Raw genomic sequence first — 14375 nt, forward strand, 5'->3', positions numbered from 1 at the left:
AGCACAAACGAGGCCAAAACATTTTGGAAGCTTGAAACGCCTACATATAAACGAACTCAGGCTCTCTCGGGGCACGGATGCATGAGTGAATATCTTCATCGCTTTGGGCTGCGAGACGATAGTTGCTGCCCATGAGATGGCATCTCTGAGCAGACTGTAGAACATGTTCTAATATACTGTCCAATGTTCGATAGGCCGAGATGGGAGCTTGAATGCAAAGTAAACACTCGGATTGCTGCGACTAATAACCTAGATGAACTCCTGAACTGTAATGATACACGGAGAGAAACGGGCGATCAAGCAGGCTAAATTATTTAATGGTGGTATCTAGCTTCTTTTGTTTTTTTTTGTCCAACTTTTATGACTTATTTTTATTTTTATTATATTATGTTAGTGTAATATTTCTAGAGTTATTTTGTTTATTCTGATTCTGATTCTGCTTTTATTTTTATTATTGTTATCCACGGTATAAAATGTAAAAGTTAACTGAATATAACCTTAAGATAAATATACTCGATAAAACCTTGGAGCAAAAATTCATTAACATTTTCTTGTATACCCACGAACAGGCCATGCCTTTGTGGGATTTTTTTGTTTACTATTTTTCTATTAATATGTATATCGTTGATATGTAATTATGCTTTATTTTTTTAAAACTCTGTTTTTTTAATATGTTTATAGTAAGAAAACAAAATATATATATATATATATAAACATATATATATTTAACAAAAGCAAGGTAAAAATAATTTGCAACTTTAAAAAAAAAAATTTTTAAAGTCTTCCCAACATCTGACCCATTTGTTTCACTCACCATAACTTTACAAACTTCTCGTACAGTAATCATCATAGATCGATTGATTTCGAGAAATTTGAGCTGAATTCTTCGAATCGGGAGATCAAAAAAATTGGGAGAATACTGGAGTTTCGGGAGGGTTAGAAACCCTTATTATAACGGTAGACAAAAATACAATGCTTTATATAGGCCTAATCGGGTAATCTTGTTCATTGAATACGTGTACATACTGTACATATGACGAATGGATTGTGGTTAGTTAAACTTTTTGATTGGAAGGGTGAAAACAGATCAAAGAGGGAGATTTGTACTACATAACCACCTTTTATAATCATTTAAAAGCATTCCAATTATTTCAAAATGATTAACATAGATCAGGCGGAAACTGTTAATATGATTCAAAGTGTGTTTCAATTTATTGCCACAGATATGGAAAAGGTTTTCGAGAAGAGAATATAGAAGTCTAGGTATTTACAGGGCTCATCACCTGTCATTGGTTGGTTTAAGTGGCCACTTTACATACTACGTAACATTCACCATTCTCTATCTGTTTATTTTTGTGAAGTATAAGATCAGACAACTTTATTAATGTGGGTGAGATTCATCTGGCTGAATTATTTAACCTTATCACAACATCGAAACCGGGAAAATATAGATTCGAGGCAGTATTTTAATTATTTTATATTATTTAATATAAGACTTTATTCTATTTTTTAATGTGTGTTTATTAATTATAGATTTTTTTGTGAAAAAAACTGCGCTTTTCGGGATTTATATAATAATTAATACCCGCTAAATAAGTTGGATCTTTAACTATAGAACTGTTAATTGTGAAATTTATAATTACATTGTAGTAAAAATATGTTTACCTATAGGTACGAACATTTTTATTGCCTTTTAAGAACAAACTCAATGGTGCATTATATGGTACTGTATTGAGAAACCGATACTTTTGTACGTACTTTAATTGCGTGATTTAATGAGTATTGAAAAAATAAGGCAGAAATAAAATTTAACTTTTACAGTGTAAAAAAAATACTTTAAAATTTTGAACCTGAAGCTTTTGTCACGGAGCGCGACGTGCTAATCACTTTACTCTGAAAGTAAACTAGTATCCTACGCACTATTAGATAAGGTTAATGAGGAGGATACGATTAAAGTTAATCATCATACGGCTTTCAGATATTTATCGCATATCCATATCTAACCTTTTTCTGTGTACTATGGTGTGAAACAAAACAAACCCGTCCTTAAATCACCTAATTCGTGATGATTATCCCCCTTTTGGGGGGTCGAAAGACGCTTGTATCCTACATCCACCATCCACAAAGGACCAGACAGTCGATTGCCGACACTCGGGCAAGTCCGACGCGTCCGACGCTCGATCAGACGCGATCATTCGTTATACTGCGCATGGTTATATAGCGTACCATCGTAATTTATTAATATGGCCACACTGCTTGGCGGGAACAGTCACGGGCCAATAGCGAACGAGGTAGCTCGAACCGCCAACAGTTAAAAAACCTATCCGATGAAGTTTGTTTACATCGCGCATCGGTACCTACTGGCCGCGTGCATACGTGACAGCTCGCGATAAAAATGTAAACAATACGATTCCAAATTCAAAGAGTCAAAGTTGAAAAACAAAAGAGCGTTCGAATACGATAAAAAATATTCGTTCCTTGTCAAACTTAATAATCGACTTTAAACTTTGTGACTGCAGTTTTGTGTTGATTTATGTGAATAATTGAAGTTTTAATTTTATTACAGTGCCCTCAAAATGTTGAAATGTGTTTTGAATATCACATATTGACTGCGGAACCCGTTTTCGAAACTCTTGTTTTCATAATTCTTTAAAACGCGTTGTGAAATTGGTTGTACGATCGATTGAACGAATCGAGTTGAATAACAGTTTTGTTGACCGTATTGCATTACAAGTGGAATATTTACCAACAAATAATAATACATGATATCATAATTATCAGGTATTTAATTTCAAATGTTTTAATTGACCCACGTTACAATGTGGATCACGCATTTTTATTTTATTCGCTTCTCTCCTAGGGATATAGTTTATTTTAACTTATTATAAGACAAGTTTTCAACTCATGACGTAGTGAAAAGTTCATTTCATTACAGCTTAAGTGCAGTGTTTCCTGTCTTAAATTAATGCATTGCGTGTTTACAGAGGCATAATGCCAAAAATGTAAATAAAAAGCGAGAAATGTAGCCAAAACATTATTTACAACATTTATATTGTGTCAATCTAATTTTGAAATTGTTATTAACGCTCGCTCGATTCCAAACTGAATAATCACAGTTTTTAAGAATAGAATAAATATGTTTTACGTATTAGTTTACTTAAAGGTCCAAACTTATAATGCTCAACAAAATCTTAATATTTCAATTCGTTTTAGAGACACCAAAATTATAGAAGTGCTATAGCAAACACATTTTAGACCCGTAGTTTTTGCTTCAAACATACAATGAGGAAGTTCAGTGTCTTTTTTTATTTTTTTTATTTGTTAATAGAATATTAAACTAAGCCAATTTTTTTATTTTTTAAATGTCGTATTATCAGCGCTATGATTTTTTTAAAGTTTTGTATTTCTGAAATAACTTCACGTGTGACGTCAGAGGTTGTTCTATAACAGTTTTTTCTGATTGGTTCGTTTACGGTGACAAAACCGGATATCATTCAATGCTCTCATATCATTGGATAGTTCATATGAACCAGTGACGTCATTCAAAGTAGTGCGTTTTTATAAAAATATTTATCATTATTTTTTTCGTACATTTTTAAGAAATTTTACCGTACAATTTAATGCTCTAATTTTTACCGCGCGTAAGAAAACATTTTTTTTATCTAATTTCCCGTAGGGCTGAAGTTCCTCATTGACAAATTTTAAACTAGATAGTTTAACTGAGCATTAGTCTTTATTAACTTACTGTTAAATTTATTATTATTAATGTTTTTCGTGAAATAGACTTCTGGGCCAAAGCATTCCTTATCTACTCATTATTTGAGTATTGTTCCAATATATTACAGTGAACAAATTCATTATACAAACTTGTTATATAAACATAGATTATTTTATGTGGAACGTTTCGAAAATCAATCGAAACTAGCGTGGATTTTTTTCAGTGAACTCTCGGATATTATCTTTGTCAAAAAAATACACGTGTTAAACGCGATTGCTCACATTTCATAGCATTACAAAAATAAAACTTTTTAGTTTCATCACACGTGTTTTCTATCTATGCGTTTTCATTAGGTAGGTTCTTTTTAAACAACAACAACCTGGTTGAATATCTCGGTAACGTAATGTTTAGTAGTAAAAGAGAAAAGAAATACCAATACGGTATACTCTAGATCGAAAGAGACAGAGAGAAAACACAAGGCTAGTGCGTGGTATGTTACCTCCGATAGGAAGGTCGATAGCACTCCCGAAGCGTAAAATCTAAGAAGAATTTTATCAGGCACTTTAGGCGTACCCGGTGTATTCAACGGCGTCACGGATAGGGCCACTTAACGGTTAAAGTCATAACTTGGACAATGTCCCTTGGATAAGATTGTACATTAAAAAATAAATATTTCAATACGGATCAGCTACATGTCTCAGATTACGAAACTATTTTCATTCAGGGTCACAGAAGATGTCTCGCTTTTAGATTGTCCAAAAAACATTTGTACTTTTTGTTTACCCAATGTATACTAGACCTAAATCAGTCACGGTGCAATCTCAATTTACACTAACACATGACTGACTGCCAGACGAGACAATTCTCGTCCCGAAAACGTGACACATTTTTGGGAAACTGACAATGTTCAACGCCTCATCTACTCTCCGTTCAAAACTGCATTAACTCATAATTAGATGTTCAAATCAAATTTGTAAGACCTACGTATTGATAGAGACCAATAAGGTCAAATTACGTTTATTTTTTGTCGTAATATATGGGTACACGATTCAGAAAAAGATTTCTAAATAAAAGTATGTCCACTTACTAATTTTTTTGATACATTCGACCTTCAACAAATCAATTTACAGTATAAGGAATAATCATTAATATATGTGATATTTGTTTTAGGATCTACAGTAAACTATCGAATGCGATAACTTTAAATATAAAAAATATGGTGAATTATAAATAGTGTATTGACAATAACATTATGTTAGACTGTTAAAGCCGTTCTAAAATGCTGAGTTCAGCGCTGTTTGGAGCAGTGGAGGGCGTTGATTCTGAGGAATGGAGAAACTTAACAAGTGCTGAAAACCTATGGCCGCATTTAAATGCCACATTCATTGGCCACATAGCGGGCAACTCAACTGTTCCACGTCAGTCGATGTCTCCAACCTGCGTGCTAATCATCAGGATAACTTACGCCATTGGCATCGTTGGAAATCTGGCCGCTATCATAGCGCTGTGCAGAGGAGATAAGAAGATCAGAAATAGGAAACACGCTCTGATGCTGAGGAGTCTCGCCATCAATGACCTGGTAGCGCTAGTCGGTATGCTGGGGCTGATGACCGTGCAAAGCTTTCTGCCACTCGTGGTGGAGACCAAGTGGTTCTGCGCTATGAGAGTTGTTCTGAGGATATTTGGACTGGGATCTGTCTGTATCGCTATCGTGATGGCCCTGGAAAGATGGCTGGCACTGACTCAGCCGTTTTTATATCAAAAGGTAAAAAATATAAATAATACATTTTTAACTAGCACTCGAAGTATTATTGTCGAGACTGTAGATTCTAACATACTTTCGGGTTTAATGTTCAGTGAAATCTCACATACTGAAGCTCAGTTTTCTAAAATCTGGACTTTCTTAGCCATAATTCACCACTCAAATTATAGTACTATATTTTTTTGTTGTTTTAAACTAAACTTTAATAAATTCAAAGTAAATTAAATGCAACCATTTGACAAGTTAACACATTAAAATGATTATGGCGGCCTCCGTGGTGTAGTGGTCAAGACGCTTGACTCACACACGGAAGGTTCCGGGTTCGATTCCCGGTGAGAACACAAAAATTAAAATGTGATTTTTCTCAAGCCTGGGTGCTCTGTGATGTAATTCACCACTGTAATTAGACCTCCTGGCCTGTTGTGGTGCAAAAAAAAAAAAATGTAAAATGTAAAAAAAATAGCGATGATGATTTCGGAATGTTTAAATAACTCCATTGTCATTAAATTCAATTCAATTAATAAGAAGAACAAATAGTTTTGACATAATGCGAATAATAATTAAGTATAATCATATTAATCATAAAAATCTATAAATAGTTACACGATGGTGTTTTTTTTATTTTATTAAAAAACACAGATTTTGTTATTATATATGGTTTTTTTTAAACTTTTTTTTTTGAAATTTTCTTTTGATAACCGTATTATGCATTGAAATAAATTAAAAGGGTTATTTCGCTTCCAGACTACATTTACGTATTTCTTTGTTAATATGAAATCTCGATACTCATGATATTTACATACATATTATAAATAAGCTCTAGAAAATCGAACTAGCATCATATCCTTGAGAACGATTGGCGTGTTTACTGTGTATAATATAAGGATTTAATATTTATCCACATTCTGCTAGTATAAGAAGAGATCTTTTCCACAGAGCTTCGAAGGAATCAAATTCGTGTTAATTGTCCTTCGTGGAGGTCTAAATAATCAACTTTTATTATTTACACTCCCACTTAAGAATGTGTTTACTAATTTAATTAATTTAATTCAGTGGCTTTGTTTTTTTGTTTATTGACCAAAATAAACTACGGACCAGAACCCGAGCCGGGTTGTGGTCCCGTAGTGTCAAGGATTTATCGTCCAGAGGTCCAAGATTCGAACCCCACTATTCCACAACTTCCCATTTTCCATCTTCATTATTTAAGTCTTATAGAAAACCTCTGCAAAATTGAAATATTTAGGAAAATCATAAGAATGAGAAAATATTTTTTTTTTCAAAATTTAAAAAAAATGTATATTTACATTTTTAAAATTTAATAAAAATATGTAAAAGCTTAGCAAGTTTAGAGTCGCGTTATATCGTTAAAAAGTAGGTATTATTTCACATTTTTTAAACATCATATTCACGGCGGCCTCCGTGGTGAAGTGGTTAACCTCTTAGCGCGTACAGCCCTACATGTGGGGCGGCAAAAATCCTGCTCAGAAAGCGTATGGCCCTACGGTTAGGATTTAGTACTTATTTCTGTATAAAATCCAGATACTGTCTAAAATTTAATTACTTTTGACATCTATGGACGATTCGAGAAAGAAAAATAAATCATTTTTTAAATATTTATTTTACCGACCGAGTTAGTCATTTTAAAATGTCAATAATATCTTACTACTGCAGAGGTTAAGACACTTGACTCACACGCGGAGGGTTCGATTCCCAGTGAGAACACAAAAAATAAATGTGATTTTTCTCAAGCCTGGGTGTGCTTCAGTGGCGAGCCGTGATTTATTTTATAGGTAATCATTAAATTCATCAATTAATGAACATTATAGGTAAAACATTTCATTAATTTGTACTTACATATAAGTACAATATATGTAAGTAATATAATTATAGATTTCTTACTTTTTTTCTATGGTTCTGTAAAAATCAACTCAAACAACAATGTATTATTAACCACGCGATATACGTAGCTTTATTCTACACTATTATAATACGACACTTGTACAAAAGTTTACAAATACCACAATATAAATCAGCAGTTACTGTCAACACTAAGCAATGGTCAATGTATCTAAAAATGATTAAAGTTAAGAACGCCACATGTCATATGTGATACATAATATGTCAACAGTATCATATTAAATAAAAATAGTCCTTCGGAAAAAAATGACAGAAATACTAGTTTCCTAATAGAGAATCTTCAAATAATATGTGTAATCTGCAAGCTTGTTTTATTACTAAAAAAAGCTGACTCGGGTAAAAGATGCAAAATAAAATGTACTTTTTTGTATGGAGCTGAGGTAATCGACTTGTTTCATCGTTCACTGAGATCGGGCTGGGCGCTGAGCGCACTTAATAGATATTTTTTTGTAGGAAGATAAAAATGGTGGTGGTGATTTATAATAAATAACAATTATTTTATTTATTTCGGTGTAGTTTGAGATCCGCTTCCACTATCGCTTTCAATTCCTCATCTTTAACCTTAGTCTCCGGTTTTTCACGGGGTTCAAAGATGAGGTCGAAATTTCCTGAATGGAAGTGATCAAACTAAAAACACGATGTTTACTCCATACTGGAGATGCAAGGCGGTAAAATTACAGCGGTATTTTACGGGAATTTTACCAGATTTTGGTCAAATGGGGTATTTTTCGGTATTTTACGGTAATTTTCGATAAGAAACGAATATGACGTGCTAATTTTTATTTTTCAAATATAAAACAAATACGAGTAGCTTTGTTTTAGAACACAGGCGGTCTCCGTGGTGTAGTGGTCAAGACGCTTGACTCACGCACGGAATGTTCCGGGTTCGATTTCCGGTGAGAACACAAAAATTAAAATGTGATTTTTCTCAAGCCCGGTTGTTCTGTAATGTAATGTAATTCACCAATGAAATTGGGCTTCCTGGCCTGTTGTGGTGCAAAAAAAAAAAGAAAAAATGAAATGAAAAACACGTTACATGACAGTGAAAACAAGGTTTAGATCCATCGGGTGATTGTCGAGATTTTTTATAAGTATGGGACGTTCAAGGTTATTCAGTATGTACTTTTTTCATTTTTTTTGTTAAAAAAGGTTATGATTTTTTAAAACTTAATAGTATCGGTAGACATAGGGCCCTTTATAAAACCTCAAGTTTGTGACCTCAAACGGCCACCACTCATTCCGCAATTTTGAAAAAAATGAAGTTTTTTTTGCTTTTAATTACGATTTTATAAAAAAAAAATATAAAAGTCCGAGAAAATAAAATTTACCTAAAAATCGTAATTTTCAACTTATCCATCATTAAATTCATTAGAATATCTGAGCACTGAGATATGATCAAATACAGATGACGCTTCAGAGAACGAATGTTTGAAATTATGTTCCGAAAAATGAGCGTCGTCGCATGAACATTGCCGTGCAAAACGCGCAGTAGTGTAAAAAAGACTAACTGTCTAAGTTAGGTTAGGTTCCATGTTAGGTTCCGGAACTTAGGATGAATGGGACTCAAGACGGGTGCTTAGTGCTGTATTTAGTGTATATATAGACATCAATGTATCTGAGCAATAATAAACGACGTAAAAAGAAATGACTTATTGATTTTAAAAAAAAAAACAACGTGACCTGAAAGTAAAAATGGAATTCCTATGCAAACGAAATTTCAAATTGGCTAGTTTGTAAAAACGGCAATTTCGTAGGTAATCATCTAATTGTAGATTATGAAGATTATGTTGAACTTTTGATAAATTCATTTTTTTGGTTGACAGCTCTTTTTAACTAGTTTAGGTTTTTGGGTCCCAAAATATATTATGCATTGCCCGATCACTGTAAAATCATGACACGAATCTAGTTTAATACATTTACAAAAAAATGGTTACTGGACGTTGAGTAGAGAGAAGACAGAACATGTGTTAAAATGTATTTCATAAAAAAAAACTAAAATAGAAAAAGGATATTTCATATTGTAAAATTGAAAACTAAATTCACTAGTAGGTAGTCAGTCATGTTTTGTTTATTTAGCTCCACACAAAAAAAATGTCTGCCTTGAAACAGGTTGTTCCTAGTAAGGCAGACTACGCATAATCCAGATTTATCTAATAACATAAAAAATGTAGTTGATAAAGATATTGTAATTTCGTCAAAAAACTATTATTATTATTGAAACTGAATTTTAATCAAAACGATTCAACCAGTAAAGCGACGTTTTATTGGAGAAAAAATCAAAACCTTATGGTACTAATCGAATAACAATGATGATTAGTATTAATTAAAATAAAAAGTAGTATTTCTTGGTCTCAAAACATAAGTACGCGACCTAGAACAGGTGGTAATATCTTAATTCCTAAATTAAAAACAACTACTGCACAACATCATTATACTTTCAGAGGAATATTTTTCTTTAATGAAATGAACAACGACAGTAAAAAGTACAGTCAGGAATACAATATATTTAAGAAAGAAATAAAAAAATACATCTTTAATTCTTTTTTATGTAACACTGTTTGAAAACATCGTTAATATCTTTTTTGTTATTTATATATGTTATTAAAAAAATATTATTGATTAAAATAAAATAATCTATTGTAAGACGTCACTCCCCATTATGTACACAAGAATTGTTTATTTCTTTTACGTAATGGGAAACGGTTATGTAAATATAAGTATTTGATTATTGTAAAAATTTGTATTTAGTTGTAATATTGTATTTTAATTTGTTATTAATAAAAAATTAAAAATTGGTACTAATAAACCCGTGTATTATTATTATTATTGTGAATAACTTATAAAGCGCCATTTTTGTAATATAATACCTCAAGGGTGCTTTATATAGTGATTTTATAGATAAATAAATTAAATTGAAACTTACTTTGCCACCACATGCTACGGATTTATTTAAATGATTTAGAGAATAAGTGCGTTTTAAGTTTTTTCCAAAACATCACTTCACTTTGACAGCCTCGCACCTCTGCTGGAAGAGCATTCCATGCCATAGGGCCTGCGACCGCAAATGCGCGTTTACCGAATTTAGTGGGCTGTTTGCGTAGAGGTATAATAACTTGACCTCTCGCGGTAGACGTAACTGATCTAAGCGTAAGACGCCTGTCAGTTTGTACATCTGGAATGCAGTGTATATGTTTATTGTTCGATGATTTGACAAATCAAATAAATGTATGGTCACTGACGGATACGCAAACAATTTAATTATTAGTATCTCGAATAACTAAAGCAAATATATTTATAGTTAGACTGGCAAGGAGTCCGGACATGTATCATTCATTTCTCATCAATTTGTACTATTCGATATTGACCTAATTTAGTTCTGTCTAAATATAAATAATATAAGTTATCTCAAATACTCGTAAACAAACCCACATAAGTAAGACCGCCCCGCCCTGAAAACGAAGCGCATCCAGATAATATTAAAAATGAAATAAATACAAAACGAATAATATATACACTCCTGAATTTTTTTTAATATTGCAAATGATTCTGTAAAATCTGCCATATCGGGGAGTGGTTATCGCAATGGTTAACCATGTATGAATTCCCAGGTTCAGTGCTGGGTTGGAAGTAAAATACCTTGTGTTAGAAAAAAAGGGGATTGTTACTTCCCATATCAAACTTTTTTTCCAATTGGGAGAGCCAATTCTTGGACATAACATACGTAACAGTTTTTGTAATGCAACATTTTTTGACAAATTACAAAAAATATGATATTTCTTGATAAAATACAACAGGGACGCAGAATACCTTAAATGAGGGAATATGGAAGTCTAAGCATTTACAGGGCTTATGACCTGTCATTGGCTGGTTTAAGTGGCCACTTTACACACTGTGTAACATTCACCATTTTGCCTATGTTTGAACATCCAAATTCCTTCAATTTTTCCATTTGTTGATTTTAGTGAAGTTAAAGAGCTGAAACCTTTATTGTTGTGAAGAGATTCATCTGACTGAATTATTTCACATACTAGGCAACGCCTGAAAACAATTTTTCAAATTTTAAACTTCTTCTTACGAAAGAAGAATTTATAATCAACTCTTTGATTTTATAATATGTATGTATCCCTTATTTTTTGACAAGGACTGCGGTGAAAGGAAATTTGATTTATCACAGCTATAATCGAATTATTATAAGCATTTTTTCACACACGATGCGACGGCATATTTTTGCGTAGCATCACGTCTGATCACATCGAAAGTTCGTTGGAGATTAAATGCAAGGTAGGCAATTACCCACGAATTAAAATGCTATCTACTGCGCATTTGTAACGTGTCTATTTAATCATTCGTGGTTCTTCTTACCGTATAATTTGTTACTTATTGTTGAAAAATGTATTATTTGAATTGTTAATTAAGAATTTTGTGCTAGTTATTAATACGTTTCATTGTTAAGTTTGCTATTTTATTATTTATCCGTAGAATTTACAACACAATTATTGTCATTTTATAAATACATTGGTATTTTTAATGTTTATGTTTTCTGGTATTCCTTCAAAAAATATATTTTTTGTAAATACGGCTGTTCTGGGGCATTACTTTGCAACACGACGTTATATCACCGCTTCCAGATGATTTTTTAGCACAGTTTTTTTAAGAGTTAAGGAAACAAAAACTGGTCTTCAAGTCTTTAAATAAAAAATACAATGGAAACGGTCCCAAATCGGTAGTTAGAACCTCTAATCTACTAATGCTTTATTATTAAAGAACAGGTTAAATATACGCAAATCTAAAAGCGTCCTTTTCGTGATATAAATGTATTTTGTGTAGGTATTAATTTTGCGTTCTAGTGTCTTCATTTGTAATTCTAGAATAACAAAACACAAAGTTGGCTCCGCTCAATTAGACAGTCGCCAAATATAACAAAAGCTGTTCGTTCAACAGTTTATTAACTAAGTATCAAAATATTAATTAACTAAGTGTATCTTAATAATACTTACCGCAGAAGCTTACTTTTTGACACTATTTTAAGTAAAAATGTAAACGCTGTGATCCTTTTCTAAAAAAATAATAATATAAAAGCATCGTATGCAGGTTATAATTTATTTAAGTTAGAAACCGCTTTATCATTAAATCATTTCCAATTATTTAAATTGGTGATGCGGTTATTTCATGTGAATCAAATATTACTCCTCGTTTGTTTTTTCATGAATATTACGGGTAGATAAAGAATACAGTTGTTTGTGAAATAGAACCAGAACCCTGGACGAGTGTTTTCGACTCGATGGCTGCTGCCAGGTACAAATCCTGAAAAAGGAAATCGAGTGGAGAAAAGTCCGCCCCGTAGGGTAATGATTAGCGCTTTCGCCTATTATGCTTGAGATCTTAGATTCGATTCCTGGTCCTGACGGGGCTGAAGTGAAAAATTGATTTTAAAGGTGGTTTCTACACTGCAATATTTCATTGTTCCTGTACTGGCACCTAAATCGTAAGATCGATCACCTTACCTTCCGTGTTTCGAAAACGATCCATATACGCTGCAGTTTGAATTCCAGCGCACTGCCCTATGCACCACTAGGTGCGAATAGAGAGACCATGATAAATATGATTATATTTATGTTTTGTTGTACTTCTAGAACTCTATACGTCTCAACTCAACACAGGACTTGTATCCTTATAATGTAAGTAACTTAAAAATTTGAAACTATTTTTTTAAAAGCGTTTACTTAATGATGTACAATTAAATAGACAAATTACAAGCGCGTAGTAGATGGCATTTCAATTTGTGGGTAATTACTTTCTTTGCCTTTATTCTCTAACAAACCTTCATCGTAAAAAGACGTGACGTTTCGCTGAAAATGAGAGTCGTGTGCGATGAAAAGGTGCTTTAATTTTTTTTCAGCTGTTAAAAACAGAAAAGATATATTGCTTCACTCGTAAATAAGTACAAATTAATTGATTGTTCAAACTTATAATTTGTTATTATTTTTAAGTATATATATATATATATATATATATATATTTTATTCCCAGAAAGTCAACAGATACCGTCTATGAGGAAGTGTCGAATAATGTAAACATGACGCCGACGACTGTTTTGAGTTGAAATATTGGAAATTGTGCAGATTTGGAAATCACAAACATTTGACATAACGGTGAATGTTACACAGTGTGTAAACCAGCCAACGAGATCATAATCCATGTAAATGCCTAGATTTCCACATTCCCCAATATATATAGACTTTCTGATAGAAGAATTACTTTATAAAGTGATCAATTCATTAATTGACTGTGCTGATTTGCTGGAGTTGTGTGTTTCCGTGTACCTGGTTGACATACCCGCCATAGATCTCCTTTTTGTTCTGCAAGTTCTAGGACCAACTATCACATGCACTCGCCTATCCCTAGACTCCATAGATATGGCAATCAGTATGAGGACAAGGCTGATATATTTGTTTCTGGACTTGATAGTTATAAAACGAGTCTGATTTCTTTTTTTCTCTCGCAATATCATTATTTTTTCTTTGCATTTAAAAATGTTTTTCCTTTTTTTGTTTTTTCATATTTATGTGTTTATTTCGTTAATATTTTTGGTTACTTGTGTGTATTTACCTACTTGTTACTATTGTTATGGTTATGCAATTTTTAAACTTTTTGTTATGTATTTATAAATATTATTTTTTTTCATATTATTGTTTAATATATGTTAAAGGCAATTTATATCGTTTATGTAAAAATAAATAAAATAAATAAATAAATAAAATAAATAAATAAATAAAATAAATAAATATTTTCATCTCGGTTGAGATATCTATGAAAAGGTTTTTTTTAAAATATTAAAATGAATATTTTATTTCTAATGTGCGCTAATTTACCCAAATATTCCCATTTTTGGGGGGCATACTCAACGACTTGTAAGTAACTCACAATATTTTTAAAAAAATGGAGTTCGAACCTCCGATACGTGAGCTCGCGACGCAA

General features: G+C 32.2%; 1 protein-coding gene across 3 annotated transcripts in view; it reads left to right on the forward strand.

Moving 5' to 3' along the window:
• Positions 1 to 2132: 2132 nt before the first annotated feature.
• LOC148278423 (prostaglandin E2 receptor EP2 subtype) overlaps positions 2133 to 14375 on the forward strand; it is a 127845-nt gene continuing 115602 nt past the window's right edge. The window contains exons 1-2 of one of the 3 annotated variants that reach the window (XM_088231415.1): positions 2133 to 2781; positions 4889 to 5483. In XM_088231415.1, the coding sequence (XP_088087541.1) occupies positions 4998 to 5483 (486 nt within the window). In that variant the 5' untranslated portion in view covers positions 2133 to 2781; positions 4889 to 4997. Of the gene's footprint in view, positions 2782 to 4888; positions 5484 to 14375 lie in introns of those variants that run through there. The other 2 variants (XM_088231416.1, XR_015823210.1) reach the window with 2 other exon arrangements.

This window comes from Micrasema longulum, unplaced genomic scaffold (assembly GCF_059751315.1).
Source record: "Micrasema longulum isolate JH-2025_06_02 unplaced genomic scaffold, ASM5975131v1 h1tg000883l, whole genome shotgun sequence".
Taxonomy (NCBI): Eukaryota; Metazoa; Arthropoda; class Insecta; order Trichoptera; family Brachycentridae; genus Micrasema; species Micrasema longulum.